This window comes from Electrona antarctica, assembly GCF_951216825.1.
Source record: "Electrona antarctica genome assembly, chromosome: 13".
Lineage (NCBI taxonomy): Eukaryota > Metazoa > Chordata > Actinopteri > Myctophiformes > Myctophidae > Electrona > Electrona antarctica.
Genome location: NC_136794.1, coordinates 28,841,845 through 28,858,020, shown reverse-complemented (window position 1 = coordinate 28,858,020; position 16,176 = coordinate 28,841,845). Strand labels below are relative to the sequence as shown.

The following is a 16,176-nucleotide window of genomic DNA, read 5'->3' as shown; positions in this document are numbered from 1 at the left end:
TAGTCTGCCCTCCATCCTATACTAGGACTACACTAAAAGCTATTTCAGTAGTCTGCCCTCCATCCTATACTAAAAGATATTTCAGTAGTCTGCCCTCCATCCTATACTAGGACTACACTAAAAGCTATTTCAGTAGTCTGCCCTCCATCCTATACCAGGACTACACTAAAAGCTATTTCAGTAGTCTGCCCTCCATCCTATACTAGGACTACACTAAGCTATTACAGTAGTCTGCCCTCCATCCTATACTAGGACTACACTAAGCTATTACAGTAGTCTGCCCTCCATCCTATACTAGGACTACACTAAGCTATTTCAGTAGTCTGCCCTCCATCCTATACTAGGACTACACTAAAAGCTATTCCAGTAGTCTGCCCTCCATCCTATACTAGGACTACACTAAAAGCTATTTCAGTAGTCTGCCCTCCATCCTATACTAGGACTACACTAAAAGCTATTTCAGTAGTCTGCCCTCCATCCTATACTAGGACTACACTAAAAGCTATTTCAGTAGTCTGCCCTCCATCCTATAGTAGGACTACACTAAGCTATTTCAGTAGTCTGCCCTCCATCCTATACTAGGACTACACTAAGCTATTTCAGTAGTCTGCCCTCCATCCTATACTAGGACTACACTAAAAGCTATTTCAGTAGTCTGCCCTCCATCCTATACTAGGACTACACTAAAAGATATTTCAGTAGTCTGCCCTCCATCCTATACTAGGACTACACTAAAAGCTATTTCAGTAGTCTGCCCTCCATCCTATACTAGGACTACACTAAAAGATATTTCAGTAGTCTGCCCTCCATCCTATACTAGGACTACACTAAAAGCTATTTCAGTAGTCTGCCCTCCATCCTATACTAGGACTACACTAAAAGCTATTTCAGTAGTCTGCCCTCCATCCTATACTAGGACTACACTAAAAGCTATTTCAGTGGTCTGCCCTCCATCCTATACTAGGAAATAATACTGGGAGGAAATACCGCCGTGACCTCATTGTGATCACAACGAACAACTTCAGACCAGACTGTAAGGAAATATACAAGTAGCCTCAACAACACCAATTAAACACATGACTCAAACAGCTCAGTGTTATTCTTATGGACTTGCCTTAATGAAGGCAGGGTTTGGCTCAGGTCAGGGTCCAAGGCCATGCCCACAGGGGACGGGACGGGTGACAGGGTGGGAGCCAGGAGCATAGGACCACAATGGAAACAAGTTATCCTTTTAGCCTTAATGTCTTAACCGTACCTACTAGAAATCATGCTCCTCTCTAGTATGGTGATAAAATGTTGGTTTTTTGAGGGGCCCCTCCTATTCCCAGTTTGTGTGTTTGTGTGGATTTTTGTGATGATTTGATTGGCTGATCACGTCATAGCGATGATTTGATTGCCTGAGCAAAGTACATATTGAGAATAAAAACCAAAAAGTGAGGGCAGAAAAGTGAAGACGCAATTTGCGATTGGCCAGAATGTGATGATGAATGAGGATAAGATGACAAGAGCGCCCCTCACTTTAAAAAAAAATATTATTGATTTATTTTCCTTGTTTAATAAAGCAGATCTACGATATCACGTACAGTACAGTACAGTACAGTACAGTACAGTACAGTACAGTACAGTACAGTACAGTACAGTACAGTACAGTACAGTACAGTACAGTACAGTACAGTACAGTACATCCGTCAACCAGCTGGGGGATGGCTTAACAAAAAAATATCCTTCTCAAATGATCGCCCCATATCCAGCATCAGGCTTGTTACATTAAGACCTACTTATTTCTATTTATACGAGATCACCCGTACTGTACCTGCCCTGTATCTGTGCGTCACCCTTACTGCTGTGCTGCTATGATGAATTTAGCCTGCCTGCCTGCCTGCCTGCATTTCCCCTGTCCCCTGTCCATCCATCCATCACGTTGAGCATCTTGCGGTATTCCTTCCTGACCCGCGGCCCTCTCTCTTAATGGTATATGTAACAACGTGATGGCGCTTGGTGTGCTCCATCTCGTTATTCCATTTCAATCAGAGTTGCAACAGGACAGCAGGCAATCCTCTCGAGGTAAAAGCTGATCCTGATCACCCTTTAGTGTGTCCCGAGCCCAGAGAGCTAAAGCTTTGATAGAGAGCTTTAAAACCTACCCCCACCGGTCAACGCTACTGCGGCACGCAGCCCGTCTCCTTCACCTGGTTGCAAACAGCTGTCCACATTGATCCCATGCATCACCCCCACTCCCTCCATCCCTCCCCTGGAAAGCAGTGCCTGCAATAAGACGGTCCCATAATCTGAGGATCCAGGCCACACACAGATTAACAATCTGCAACAGAGCACGAAAAAAAAAAAAAAAGAAAAGTGGAGGGCGAGAGAGAGAAAATATGAGGACCAAATGGAACAAACTGAGAGCAGCTTCAATTGCGGAGATTAACGGGACGCCTCTCTCTCTCCCCCCCCCTCCCTATGTCTCACTCAACTCTCCCTTACTCTGTGTAAATCCTAATTTAGCCCAGAATAAAGCCAACGTTTATGAAGCTTGGATGTTGGGAGCGATAATCCATCTGTGTTTTGCTCAGTTTAGAAGAGATTACATGGCGGGTGCCATTGTTACTGATATAAGAGTAGGTGAAAAACAGATAGTCGGAGCTAAACAGAGAGAGCGGGGCGGGCGGCGTTGGATACCGCTGACAATGAATGGCCCAATAGTGACGCCAACCGATGGAACCTGCGGCGATGGTGGTCTTTTTCTCGGGCTGTTAATCTGATTTACAGGAATGTTTCTTGCGGAGGAAAGTCAGACCTGCAGCCGAAGAGTCAGGGGAGAAAAATGTAACTCCCCCAGAAAGCCTGTTGTCTTTGCTCTCCAAGGTAGATGAAGCAGAACGCCAGGGAGGTGGGGTTGGGGGGAAGGAGGGTGTAAGGAGGGGGGCGGGGGGGGGAGTAGTATTCCAAAAAGGGGCCTAGACATCAAAGGTTGTAATGATCATGCAGTTTTCTGTTAGATACACCCATCCACGCTTATAATGGATCATTCTCTCTTGCTGATTCAGATGATAATGGTCCTGTCATATACTCTACACACACATAATGAATAATAATAATAATAATAATACATATGCATTCACACGTACACTAGGATACCGTTCGCTCCTCATCTCAGCCCATAACACAAACCACCGGTATATGTTTTCTTTACCAAAGTGCTACGTGTGCTAGTAATTTTCCATGCCCCTTGGTTTTGTTGTCAAACAACCTTGCTAACTATCCAAAGCAAATAGCCCCTCTGCGGGGTCTGGAACATACCGACACCATTGTCCCGAGGTACTCTAAGGCAATGAGAGGCGTACAAGACGACACCATCATTGGATTACCGCTTGCTTGCTTGCGTGACTGCTTTGTTCTAACTCATGCCATGCCAGGCCCGACCAGGAGAGGCAAAGAACACAGATCAAAGCCTAGCAATCAAAGGATAGCAACATAGGCTACAGGCCAGCTGGGGTAACGTGGGTCCTCCTGGTTTTGTAAAGGTGTTTTGATACGCCATGAGAAGATAGCCAAATACTAATCTCCATGACAGACAGAACATTAAACCAGTGGTTTTCAACCCTTTTAATATCAAGGCCCATTATTTATTCAGCATCTGAGCCACAGACCACCATTTTATGAGATTTAGCCTCTCAAAACCAAAACTAAAGAATATTTTGTTATCGTTGGATAAGATTTTGTCCACAATTCCATGCTGTATTGATGTTGGTACCATTAGCAGAGATAACTGGCAAACGTTGATCAAAGTAACAATTCTTCTTGTATAAACTTAAGTAATGCAGATCTTTAACAATAATTTAACATTTTAACATAAAATGAAACCAAATGGACCCCTACGGGTCCATTTGGTTTCATTTTAAGCTCTCAAGAGTTAAAGATCAATTAAGGGTCCATTTGGTTACCATGCCAACTCTCCATCATTTAGCTGGGGACCACCTGGAACCCCCTCAATGACCACTGGTGGTCCCCGGACCACTGGTTGAAAACCACTGCCTTAAACCATTAAGACATTCACATTCACCATTCACATAATTAGTCCATATCTAAGCAATATCAGTTTCCATATAATTAGACAGAAATTACATACAATTAGACGTTTTGAAAGGGTGACCCTGCAGGTAGCAGAAAGGAACTTCACAGTGATGACATCACCAGTGGAGGAAGCCTCTAGACGTGGAGGACTATTGCCAGTACTTTGACTTAATATTGGCCTATAAATGAACACTGTAAATGTCTAGCACTCAAAACCAGATATATTTGCAATGCTCTGGATGCCTCTCTACCGTAAAATGTATGTACCTGAACTCTACAGTTTATAAGGGGTTTAGGTGAGTTTACGAGGATGGACCTCCTCTACTCCTGACATCACAAAAGAGCTCAATTGAAAGTTGGGGAGGGGCAGATTTAGCTGTACAAACACCATTTTCCAACATTTATAAAACATAGTTATTGTTTATGAGAATGCTAATTTACAATAAAACTGTTTACTGTACTGAAACAGACAGTAACCGTACTGTTTTGTCACATTTGAATATCAAACATATCCGTTAGTTACACCGGTATGCACCGGTGTTGCGAATCAAAATAGCTGATCTACAAAAGCTCACAACGTAGGCCTATGGCACCACAATGTGGTGGAAGCTTGTAAATCTGTTATTTCCGGCAGGCCACACTGGCACGAGTATATAAATCTGGCTTAACTGTTGTTTGAGTGCACGTTTATGTTTTGTCACCCATTCACGTCATAACGTAAAGGCGAATTTATGCATGGATAAAACCAGTGTCACTGGACACAGTTTTAACGATGCATATGCAAAGGAATAAAGCAACAATTAATCTCATGACTGAAACATTTTGTCAGGCCGAGTCCTAATCTGTGACTTGATTTAGGTATTGTGCTAAAGTTCTAAACCTAAGTTCTCGTTGTTCTACATACAGCCAACCAGTTAAAAGAAATTACAGGTTTGAGGCTTTGAGCGGAGTGCACACGCAGATCCGGCACACCAAAGGTCCGACGCACGGAAACATGCATTGCGAAAATGTGATGGTCCGACATGCGCTGCTCCGTGCTTGCGGTTATGGTTAAGTTAGGGGTTTGGGTTGTCGGAACTAAAGCCTGTACCCGCTTTGACCTATATGCTTTTATGAAATATCAAAGACCATTGGGAGTTTTTATAGAAAATGCTTCTGACCATGTATTCTATTGTCAGTTTTCAAAGACTCAACTGTAAAATAACTCACAACACGCATTGTGAGCTTGTAGATGTGCTCAGTTCATCGGAGGACTTGAATGCGTGTGTATGACTTGCATGTAACTCACCACCTGAATGCGCGTGTATGACTTGCGTGTAACTCACCACCTGTGGGGCCAGATAATATGCAGAGGTTTAGTCTGGTCCACTGCCGTCACCTCCACCTCACCCCCGCCCCCTTGGCCTTCCCCCTGGTCCAGCATGGCGCCCCCTGGGGCCTGTTCAGAGCATAGCTCTTCTGCAGCCGGAGAGCTGTGGCCTGGTTCCTCTCGTTTGTCGTCAGGTGAGCCGAGCTCCTCCTCCTCACACCTGTCGGGGTCATTAACATGACTGGTGAAGGTAGTGAACTTCACATTAAAAGGACGTGCAAGTGATAGGTGGTGGTTGTTAAAAGCTAAAGCTCAATATTATGAAAGTAATGATTAATGAGAGTTTTGCCTTTGTCTTTCAAAATACACAGAAAATAGTTTTGCCATTTGGGATAACAATTTCATCAAAAAACTATTTGATGAAATTTTGATGTATTAATGAGCATCAACGACCATCACCTGGGCACAGTCACAGACACACATAGCTCCCCTCTGCAGGCCTCTATTACTGAAAGTAACTGCATGGAGTCTGTCTCATTTCTCTCCAAAAGCACTTGAATATGATGGAATATGATTAAAGCTAACATTTCATATCACACACACCATAATTCACTAGCCCGCCTTTTTTTGGGGAGGGGGGGGGGGGGGGTCGATTTGTATTTGTTATTAAAACGATATATATCATCGGGATTAATATTGATATATATCGATATATCGTTACATGCCTAATGATCAAGTAACGTAATATGGAGATCAGGTTTCAGTACAGAGAACAGTGAATCAGTGTGCAGTCAGTGCACCAGTGTGCTTGTCCCTGTTCAAATCAGGTCAGATATGACTGAAGGCAGGATTCCATGGTAACCACTGACTTTCAAATAGGCCTCCCCGTGTTGGGCATTCAAAATGAAAACCCAGTAATCTTTGTTAATTTAATTAAAAAACATTTCCCCCAAAAATGTGTGAAAATGTACAGCTGCCATTTTCAGGCAACACAGTGCGAGTAGTGGAAAAGAGGGCTGTGGTTGAAGTTCAAGGATCAAGAGCATTTACTGTCACAACAAGCACTTACAGCTGCAATTCTAAAATGATATAGTATCTGTACCGATCAGGAATCTGTATAACTGCAATAATGTAGGGTGTTTTTGTTTATATACTGTGTGTGTGTGTGTGTGTGTGTGTGTGTGTGTGTGTGTGTGTGTGTGTGTGTGTGTGTGTGTGTGTGTGTGTGTGTGTGTGTACACAGTATGTATATATATATATAGTATATATATATAGTATATAAAAGCACAGATGGGGATAGCCTAGTAATTACAAGGACAAAATGTGTTCATGGTACTGCTGCTACTGGTTGGCCCCACGACGAATAACTGCATGTGTGTCTCAGAGGTTTATGTAATAAATGACTGATGTGTAACATGATAACTGAGTAGAGTAAAAAAAAAAAAGACATTAAAACACTTTTTGGCGAGTGCCACAGCTGTACGACAAAATAGACATTAGCCTTTCCCACATTTCAGCCATGTTGCACTTACTACTGACACTACAGCGGTTTGCCCCTCAAACACAAAGATGCCAAGTTAATGATGTCATTTGCTATGGCCAAATGCTACTCCTAAGTTCCTAAAACTACACCATTAAGGCCAAGGTCAATGGATGGCAGTCATCACCAACGCCCTTGATTACCGTGGAGTATGTGGCCCGCTGATGTCAACATCACGAGACAACCCTTCAGGCATGCTGCGTAGAACAAGCTTGTGCTTCGGGAGGAGTCTGTCCAGCAAAAAAAAACACACACACACACACACACACACACACACACACACACACACACACACACACACACACACACACACACACACACACACACACACACACACACACACACACACACACACACACACACACACACACACACACACACACACACACACACACACACACACACACACACACACACACACACACACAATACAGTAAATATAATTAATCAACTGCAGTTGTTTGTACGCACAGTAAACACCATTTCCTCCCAACTAATCTCAGTGGCCACAAAAAAATAAAAAAATAAAAACTTTCTGCCTTTCTGGTACAGGATTGTATCCGTCTTCCGAGTGGTTTGCATCGCAGAACAACAGAGTCGCAAGCGAAAACAAACAAAGGATCTTCCACCGCTACTGAAACTCTGCCTGGCCTTGTGACGGCTTGCTTGCTTTCCTTGGAGAGGGAGTGCAAGGAAGCAGGACTGGGGGTTGTGGGGGGGTGAGAGAGGGTGAGAGAGGGGGGTGGGGGTGGCGGGCTGGGGGGGTTGGGGGGCAAGTATGGAAAGATGCTGATGTCATTCAACGAGGAATGGGAAACACATTGGAAGTGCTGGCACCGGGGCAAGTCTTCGTGGCTAGGGTGAATTTATGAGGGCGGGAGGAGTGCTGTTTTGCATGCTCCACAGAGGCATACAGAGGGATCCTGGCACTTCTCGAAGCAGTGTTGAGGGGCCACTCTTCTCCTGTCTCTACTCTCTTTCACACGCGCTCTTTCTCTGTGAAGTCACGGCGCAAAGAGCATTGTTCACCGAAACTTCACCGAGTTTTGTCGAGGATCGTTCTGGCGTGCATGTCCTGTATATCTTAGTCACGTTATCATGAGAATCTAGGTTTCCCATAATAGTGAGGAAATAAAATTAGTTTAGTTTTATTAAATTAGTTTTAAAATTAGTTAAAATTACAAAGAAAATAACTAATAATACAATCAATTTTTACATTTAGCAGAGTCTCTTATCCAGAGCAACACGAAATCAGTAAATGGCATGAACCCTACAAACAACAAATAAGTCACATAAGTAGAGCTTAGGTGGTTCCGGCATCTGGTTAGGATGCCTCTCGAGCATCTCTCTAGGGAGGTCCTCGATGCACGTCCCACTGGGAGGAGACCCTGGGGCATCAGACCAGTTACCAAGTTACTAATGTTGCTCTGGAGATGGAAGTCTGGAGCTCTCTGGTGGAGCTGTTGACCCCGCGACCCGACTACGGATAAGCGGTTGAAGATGGATGGATGGACATAAGTAGAGTGCAAAGAGAACAATGTAATGTAGTGCTTCAAAGAAACTAGGATACCAGGTAAACAAAACCTAGCATCTGTCTAAACAACACGCTATATCTAAATATAACATTCTTAACATGTGTGTTGAAGCAAACAAATCTAAATAACAAAAACATGTGAACACGCAAGCAACAAAAGATCATCTTAAAACCTTCCATTGGTGCCTCAAGGGTAAATATTACTTATTTTGCTGTTGTTGGGCTGACACTGATTTTTGTCAAAGACTTGTCAACTGACGCCAGAAGTCATCTGTGGCGAGAGAATGACATCACAGCATGACGAATCTTAGCTGGCAGACGTAACACTGAGAGCCTGTATTGTTGTATGGTGTGTGTACTGTACTGCATAGTCCCACTCTCTCTGGAAATCATCATAAATTATCGACTTAAAACCTAGCGTCCACATTCTGGGCATAGCATAATAGGCACATATTTGGCAAAAGTAGGCAAACATTATGTGAAAAATATGTGACATGTAACCACTTACAAGCTGGCATCAATATTTTGAGCATGTTAATATATAGATCAAACATTTTGAGAAAATGTTTTCATGAATTGCAAAGAAAGAGGCGATTTACTAGTAGACTCGCTACTAAAACTTAAAGTGGTGAAGAAAACTGAACTGTTGGGCAGACACATCCATAACGAATCAAGTGTACAGACCTGTCAAAACAAGGTATTTGAAGGAGTGTTTGTCAGAGTGGAGAGTCTTTTATATGCTTCCCTCTCATGCCCCCCTCCATCCCCAAAGGAAAAGGAAGGGGGGGGGGAAATAAAATACATAAAAACATTACAGAGGCTGTGAGCACACCTTAAGAGTTTAAAATACCTAAAACAATTCAAACCCATATTCCTCTGTGCGGGATACCGCTTAAAGGCTAAAATGGCTTAATGCTCATTCCCTTATTCATCTGCAGTACCTAAAGCACTTATCTCCCTGATCTAATAGAGCCCTCTCAGGGAGATAGAATGACTACTGTAATGGGCGATAATATGGCCTTAGGTGTACGGAAAATGGGCGATAATATGGCCTTAGGTGTACGGAAATTAGCATAAGGAATGCGCAGGAACATAAGGCATAAGGGGCTGGAGGACAAAACGCTATGGTACTGCCCTGTCTCTAGCGAGCACTTGCATTATTAGGATCTATAAAGGCAATTTAGAGTAGCGTTTCAGAAACCAAAGCAGCGAGACATTACCTTGACAGGCCCATTGATAAAAGTGCCAAAGTGGAGAGGAGTGGGTAGATGGATATATTACATAAGAGATATGGACATGGATTCATCTCCTTCGTACCGGCGTCCATTCAGAGGGCTGACAAGGAGGCGCGTTGTGGTTAGGTATGACCAATGGTGCTGCTTCGCGGGGCCCCTGGGAAATTTTTATTCGATAAGCCATTTTAGAAATTGGATGAAGAGGTTTTGACTAGCGGCAATAAAAACCTGCTCCTGTCTACTGGCAGAAAGAGAGCGAGACAGGGAGAGGGAGAGAGAGAGGGGGAGAGGGGGGGAGAGAGAGGGAGAGAGAGAGAGAGAGAGAGAGAGAGAGAGAGAGAGAGAGAGAGGGAGGGTACTTAGAGAGAATGCCACCAATTAGCTTATTTATAAATCAACAGCAATTTCTGTGATGACTTTACCTCTGTGCATTTGATTAAATGTGAAAGGATGAAGGGGGGAGTCAAAGTCAAAAATCATTTGATCTAATTTCCTTTATTGGCAATAATCACAAGTGTCTCTCCCAGCGGGTAATGAAAAACGGCATGGATCTGGGAGCCACGGTGTGCAGGCCCAGTGGCCTTTATGCTATGAACTCATTCAATACAGACGCAAGGCCACTGAATAATTGGGTTACCGTCGCGTTTTATGGTGCCCCGAAATGAAAATGTACATTCTACCAGTCTCTTGGAAGGAGGTCAGACATGATAGTACCCACATAGCATATGAATATCCCATTTTATTTTTATTTTAAATTAGGAAATATGAATTAATCTGAAAGCTAAAAATGTTTCTTGATTGTGTGAGACAGACCATGATTAACAAAGTCTATAGATACATTTGTGTAATTTAAAAATACTTAAAAAAGACAAGATATACAAAATGTGCAATTAACACAAAGACTTCAGAACATAGTTACCCCAGGACAGTAAGGACACTCTCACAAAATGTTCAACGAGAGAGTTGAACAAAAGGACAAACCTGCAGGATTTCAGAGGAGGACATAACACTGCATAAAAGTAAAGTGGTTTGATGTTTGAATGTCCGTGCCACAGAGTTCAAGCCACTGATAAAGGTGGACCGGTTGTGTGTGAATCCCATGCTCTGGAGCCCCTCAGGGTTAACACTGGCCTGGCTTTTGTTAGGTCAGAGTCAAAGGGAAGCGGCCAAAGGTTTTAAAGCATTGAGGTTACTGTCCTGGGGGCATCACTTCAAAACAATCTCATCATCATAAAGCTCAAAATTGCAGCCATTTAACGCCCACTGATGGTGCTTTTTGACGAGGGGCCGGTCACGTCCGGTAGAGGGGATGTTTGTCAGTGGGCATGGACTGAGCTGGTCATTAGAGCACATTAAGATCTACATTACAGTCATTATGAGCTGACCCTTTAGTCAGAAGCGATCGCGGTCCACTTTTCGACTATAGTCCACCACTCACCGGGCACTCCTAGCAGGGACGGCAGTCCACTTCACTGTGGCGTGGACGTCAGATGTGGCCGTGGTCAGAGGGCCTACGGGGGAATTCACAAAGGAGCGTTCTGACTTGGATGGAGATCGAGACGGAAAAGGGAGCGAGGACACTACTTGCACTTTGCCTTTAGTCTAGTCAAGAGATGGTGCAAAGATCAAAGTCCAGCAAGAGAAAGAAAATGTTTCCTTATTCTTTTCAAAGCAAATCTTTGGGGGATAAATTGAAATTATGTAATATGCATATGGATGACAAAATATGACATCAGGACCCCCAAGGAGATTATTGACAGGCCACAGAAGAGCGTTATGGATGTGTCTGCCCAACAGTTCAGTTTTCTTCATTCCGGAGTGCAATGTATGCGGAGGGATTTGTTTTGTTACAAAAATAAAAATGAGTTGACAATGCATTGCAAAAAAAAGAAAGAAACAACAATACTCAATGGCTTGCAACAAGCAATATGTTTCCTCCTATGCCCAAATTTCAACAAGCCAATACAAATCTATCACCTGGCTGCTGGCATTCTTGTTCATCCAAGAATGCCAAACAAACAAATCTATGCTATATACAGTAGTATATTGTACTGTATCAAGATGTAATATCTAAAATACAAACCACATTTTAAAATGTGACAGGTACTGGAATTGATTCTGGGGATTTGGAACCAAGACAAAACCTGGGTCCCAGAAACAAAATTGCCCTTGTCAAAAAAAATAAAAAAAATTCTAGGGCCCAGAGAACCACTTGACTGTGTGAGCATGTTTGGCCAGCAGAAACGAGTATTATTTTAGCGAGTTGGATCACTGGATACATGTGGCGCGTTCCATTGTACACACAAGCGCCATCGGTCTCCAGGGAAGCGCGCTTCAGAAGTCATTCTGTTCCAATTAAAAAACCCTCCCCGCACTGCGCGTCCCCATGATGTCATTCACTTGTGAAGCAGCCATGGTTACATGCTTGTCATTTTCCTTTCTGCATCCGAACGAGGAGTAAATCTCACTTGAAGCCTTTCGTAAACATTTAAGACAATGAAAGGAGGAAGAGGATTCTCCGGGGAGCTCTTGGGGAGCCACCTCAGGTCAGGGATGTGGGAACGGTCTTGTCACGCCGATCTGCACGCCGGATCGGGAGGCTGTTGCCTCAGTGGCAGTAGCCGAGACCTACCTATGTGTTACTTAGCATCAAATCACTCTTCACTCACTGTCTGTACCAGTTAAGCCTGCAATTATTAGGATCCCAACTGCTTACTTGGAAATGCAGCTTGCTATTTGTGCAAAGGTGAACTACTATACATATATTATATATATATTCTTTTTTTTATGACAGGATTGACAGCGTAATGTCAGAATGCTTAAGTTGAGGAATAAATTCTACTGTCTATTTTCCTTACACGCCTCTGATATTTGGCATGAACAACGTGCAGTTCCCCTGGAGTTCAGATTATTCAATTGTGTAGCCGTGTTTTGAAAACACCCGTTTTTCTTGCTTATGTCATCACTGAACAGATGCCAGCATGTGTTAGCTAAACTTTGGTATTAAGGACAAATCACCAATGCAGGGTTTGATCCTTAATTCATTCCCATTCATCACAGTTAGATCCCCCCAACTTCAAAGCGCCATATGGACCTAATTGTGGTCGCTCCTGGCACACGAGCGACTGAAAGCCGAGGCACCGCCGTACCTCAAGTTTCACTGTACACACCAGCAACAAACCTCGCAGTGAGCCCCTATGGGCGCGCTGTTCGGTGCTTTCCCCTGGCTCGTAACCTAAGGACTTTGATGGACACAGGCATGCAAGAGCAGTATTTGAAAGGATTAGAGAACTGGAGGTGTGACGTCAAATAAGCATAGGGGAGAAAAAAGGTGGCTGACAGCTGTTTTCATCAAGTCACCGATGAGCTTAAGACATGGGCGGTGTGATTAGGAGACCCCCCACCCCCCCAACGTTTATACTCATCAAGGCCGCTCCACGGCTCGGAGCCATGGCACGCAGTCCGGTGGCAACTTGGAAGTAATCAAAGAGGAGATTTGAGAGAGATGAGTGTCAGGTCATCTGAGGATGAGTGGCCCTGGGCACCAAATGGTGACTTACTGTACAAGGCTTTCAACCGCCCCGTAAAAGGTTAGCGGATGAGTCCATTGTCTGGTCTAGTTAAAACGCTGTCACCCCCCCCCCCCCTTCGCAAGATTAGAATGTAAGATGGCACAAAGCAAAGCAGGATTATGAGGTAATGTACTCGGGTCATCTTGTGCCATACTGCTTTAGAAAGTAAACAATTAAGATAGATCTAGTATAAACCATTGAGGGGAATCCTGTGCTCTTAAGGTGAAAAAAGAACATTTCCATATAAGGCACATGAACCGCATGAACCCTAGCGTCCCTATTCTTGGAATGTCATAATACGTGAACATTGTAACGTGTTGTGAGCTTGTAGATCGGCTATGTACATTTTTCCGTCAAACAGATTTGGTGTATAAGTAGAAAAAAGAGTGGACCCAGTACAGATCCCTGGTGGACCCAGCATACATAAGTAAATGACATTCAGGGTGGCTTTAAATGTCAATTCCTGTCATATCATTATCCTATTAAGTCAATAGACGCATGCTTGTGTGAGCACAGCTTCAGCACCCTAGAGTCCTATTTGGTTGCCTCGCAATTACAATTCACCAGGAAAAAAAAACAGCCCACACCTGTTTCAGAGGGCATCTTCTTCCCCATACATGCAGGGGGACTCAGCTTTGTGTATGAGATTATTCTGCCCCGATGCTTCAGTGTTTCCAATTAGTCCACAGTCCCAGGGCAAAACAGACTTACTTAGCAGCACACGTGGCAAGGAATGCCTTCAGATGTCCTGTCCATAGTCTGGAAGACCTACTATACCTCAGGGGCGGCATTTTCCTTATATATTCTCTTTGTGATGGAAGGGCATATGCTTTAAAAAAAAGAGTAATTATACAACAGTATGTCTTAAAAAAGAAAGAAGACAGAAAACAGGGCAAAACATTTCCCTGTTCGTGCTCAAAACGAATGAAATGCTTTTCCGTACTGATGCAAGATAATCTAAATACAAACTATAAGCATTATTAAATATAGGGCGTATTACGAAAAACATTTGTATCAAATATCATTGGGTTTGTGTTGGGTATATGCAACATCTTGATTTGCTCTCTGGTTTACCATCTTCATCTTCTTGGAAAGACGTCCAGTCGCATTTGAACTTCTCAAAGGAACGTTTCAAACAGGATATCCTGCCATCTGCTGCAGGCAGCGCGCTGTTCCAGGAGTCAATCACACTGAGACCTGAGCTGACTGACTGACTGCTTCACAAGGAGCCACATCAATGCCTTTTTAAAAGTAGCCAAAGAAAGAACGTTTTCCTAATCAACTTAAAAGTAGCTTCAGTTATCTGCAGCGAGTTAAGGGACTTAATGAAAACCGGTCCATCAAATGGGGAGGTCTGAAGAAAAGGGAAGAAAGAAAAAAGAGAAAAAAATCTAACTCTTTCAAGTTTGAAGCTGAAACCTGCATTCATATCCTTTCAATGCAGGAACACTTTGCCACACATAAGAGGACTCCCTTTGTCTCCAGACCTAAACAATGAAAGACCTGCCATAGAAAGAAAAAGAAAAGGGGGGAAAACACACACACGCACGCATACACACACACATGCGCGCGCCTGCGCACGTGCACGCACATTCAGATCCATCATCATCAAAGCTTTTTAAAGCAAATATTTTGGTCGGGGAGCGAAGCAACAAAACCCTAATCATGATGAAAATAATCAAGCTCTACTTTCAACACCTGACTGTGATCACCTCCTGAGGAAAAAGAAGAAAAAAACAACACGCGCTCGGCCTGACAACTGCACAAAAGCAAAGGAGGAGGAACGGGGAGGCGAATGTGAGAAAGGCAGTGGGGTACCCGGCTCGCCAGAATTTGGCACCTGCTGATCACGTGGTGGGACCGCATTGATTTGATTACCCCTCCGAGTTCCCCGCCTTTTCTATACCATACCAGCGGATTGACAATACTCAAAGAAAGTCAATGCCCTGCTGCTCTCCCATGATAAATGTGATGGCTTTGTCTGCCACCGCAGGTTTCTGCTGGCTCAGGTCAATCGCTATTAAATTACAAAAGTCCACCCCTCAAAAGCCGATTGATAGATGGATACCACAAACACACCGACCACAAAGAGCCCTCGCTGCTCGCGGAAAAGGCACATTGCCCCCCCCTTCCCCCCAGCCCACCCCCGCCAAAAAAGAAGCTCTTTTAGTTTTGTTCATTTGGCCTGGTAGCGTTTCGCTACAAGAGTCATCACATGGCTTTCAAATGCTTGGATGGAGAAGACCTTACACACACACACACACATAAACACATACACAAACACACAGTGAGAGAGAGAGAGAGAGAGAGAGAGAGAGAGAGAGAGGCGACATATGAATACCTATGCAGGAAAATCATCTGGTATTTCTCCCCTCTGCCATTTGTTTCTCCGAGCGTTTTATATTTTCAAAGAGCTGGACTAACTGTGTTTGGAAAAGGACCGCAGGCATGTTTGAGGGATTGTCGGCCATGCATATAATCGCTTACTTACACTCTGTGAGTTTGCTTTGGATCAGGCAAATTACCATCTGAAAATGAGCTGAAAAACACTCTGGGCGAGAGGCCTGCGTCAGCCATGGCAGCTCACTTTCTTTACGCGGGCGAGTACACATGAAAACATGCAGAGGTCCATGCAAACACACACACACACACACACACACACACACACACACACACACACACACACACACACACACACACACACACACACACACACACACACACACACACACACACACACACACACACACACACACACACACACACACACACACACACACACACACACACACAATTAGAAGACGCTCAAAGAAACACAGACGCTCCCCGGTGTTGTCGCATCGGGCTCGCTAATAAGGTAGGAAATACGAAATATGTGTGTCACACAGAAAAAACACTCGTCGTCCTGATCA

General features: G+C 43.9%; 1 protein-coding gene across 6 annotated transcripts in view; it reads right to left on the bottom strand.

Annotated features, from left to right (window-relative positions):
• Nucleotides 1-16,176, bottom strand: part of gtdc1 (glycosyltransferase-like domain containing 1) — a 59,292-nt gene that overhangs the window by 20,531 nt on the left and 22,585 nt on the right. For all 6 annotated transcript variants that reach the window (XM_079518063.1, XM_079518061.1, XM_079518062.1 and 3 more), the window contains exons 6-7: nucleotides 7,067-7,153; nucleotides 5,400-5,603 (exon numbers count right to left, since the gene is read on the bottom strand). In XM_079518063.1, the coding sequence (XP_079374189.1) occupies nucleotides 5,400-5,603; nucleotides 7,067-7,153 (291 nt within the window). The remainder of the gene's footprint in view (nucleotides 1-5,399; nucleotides 5,604-7,066; nucleotides 7,154-16,176) is intronic.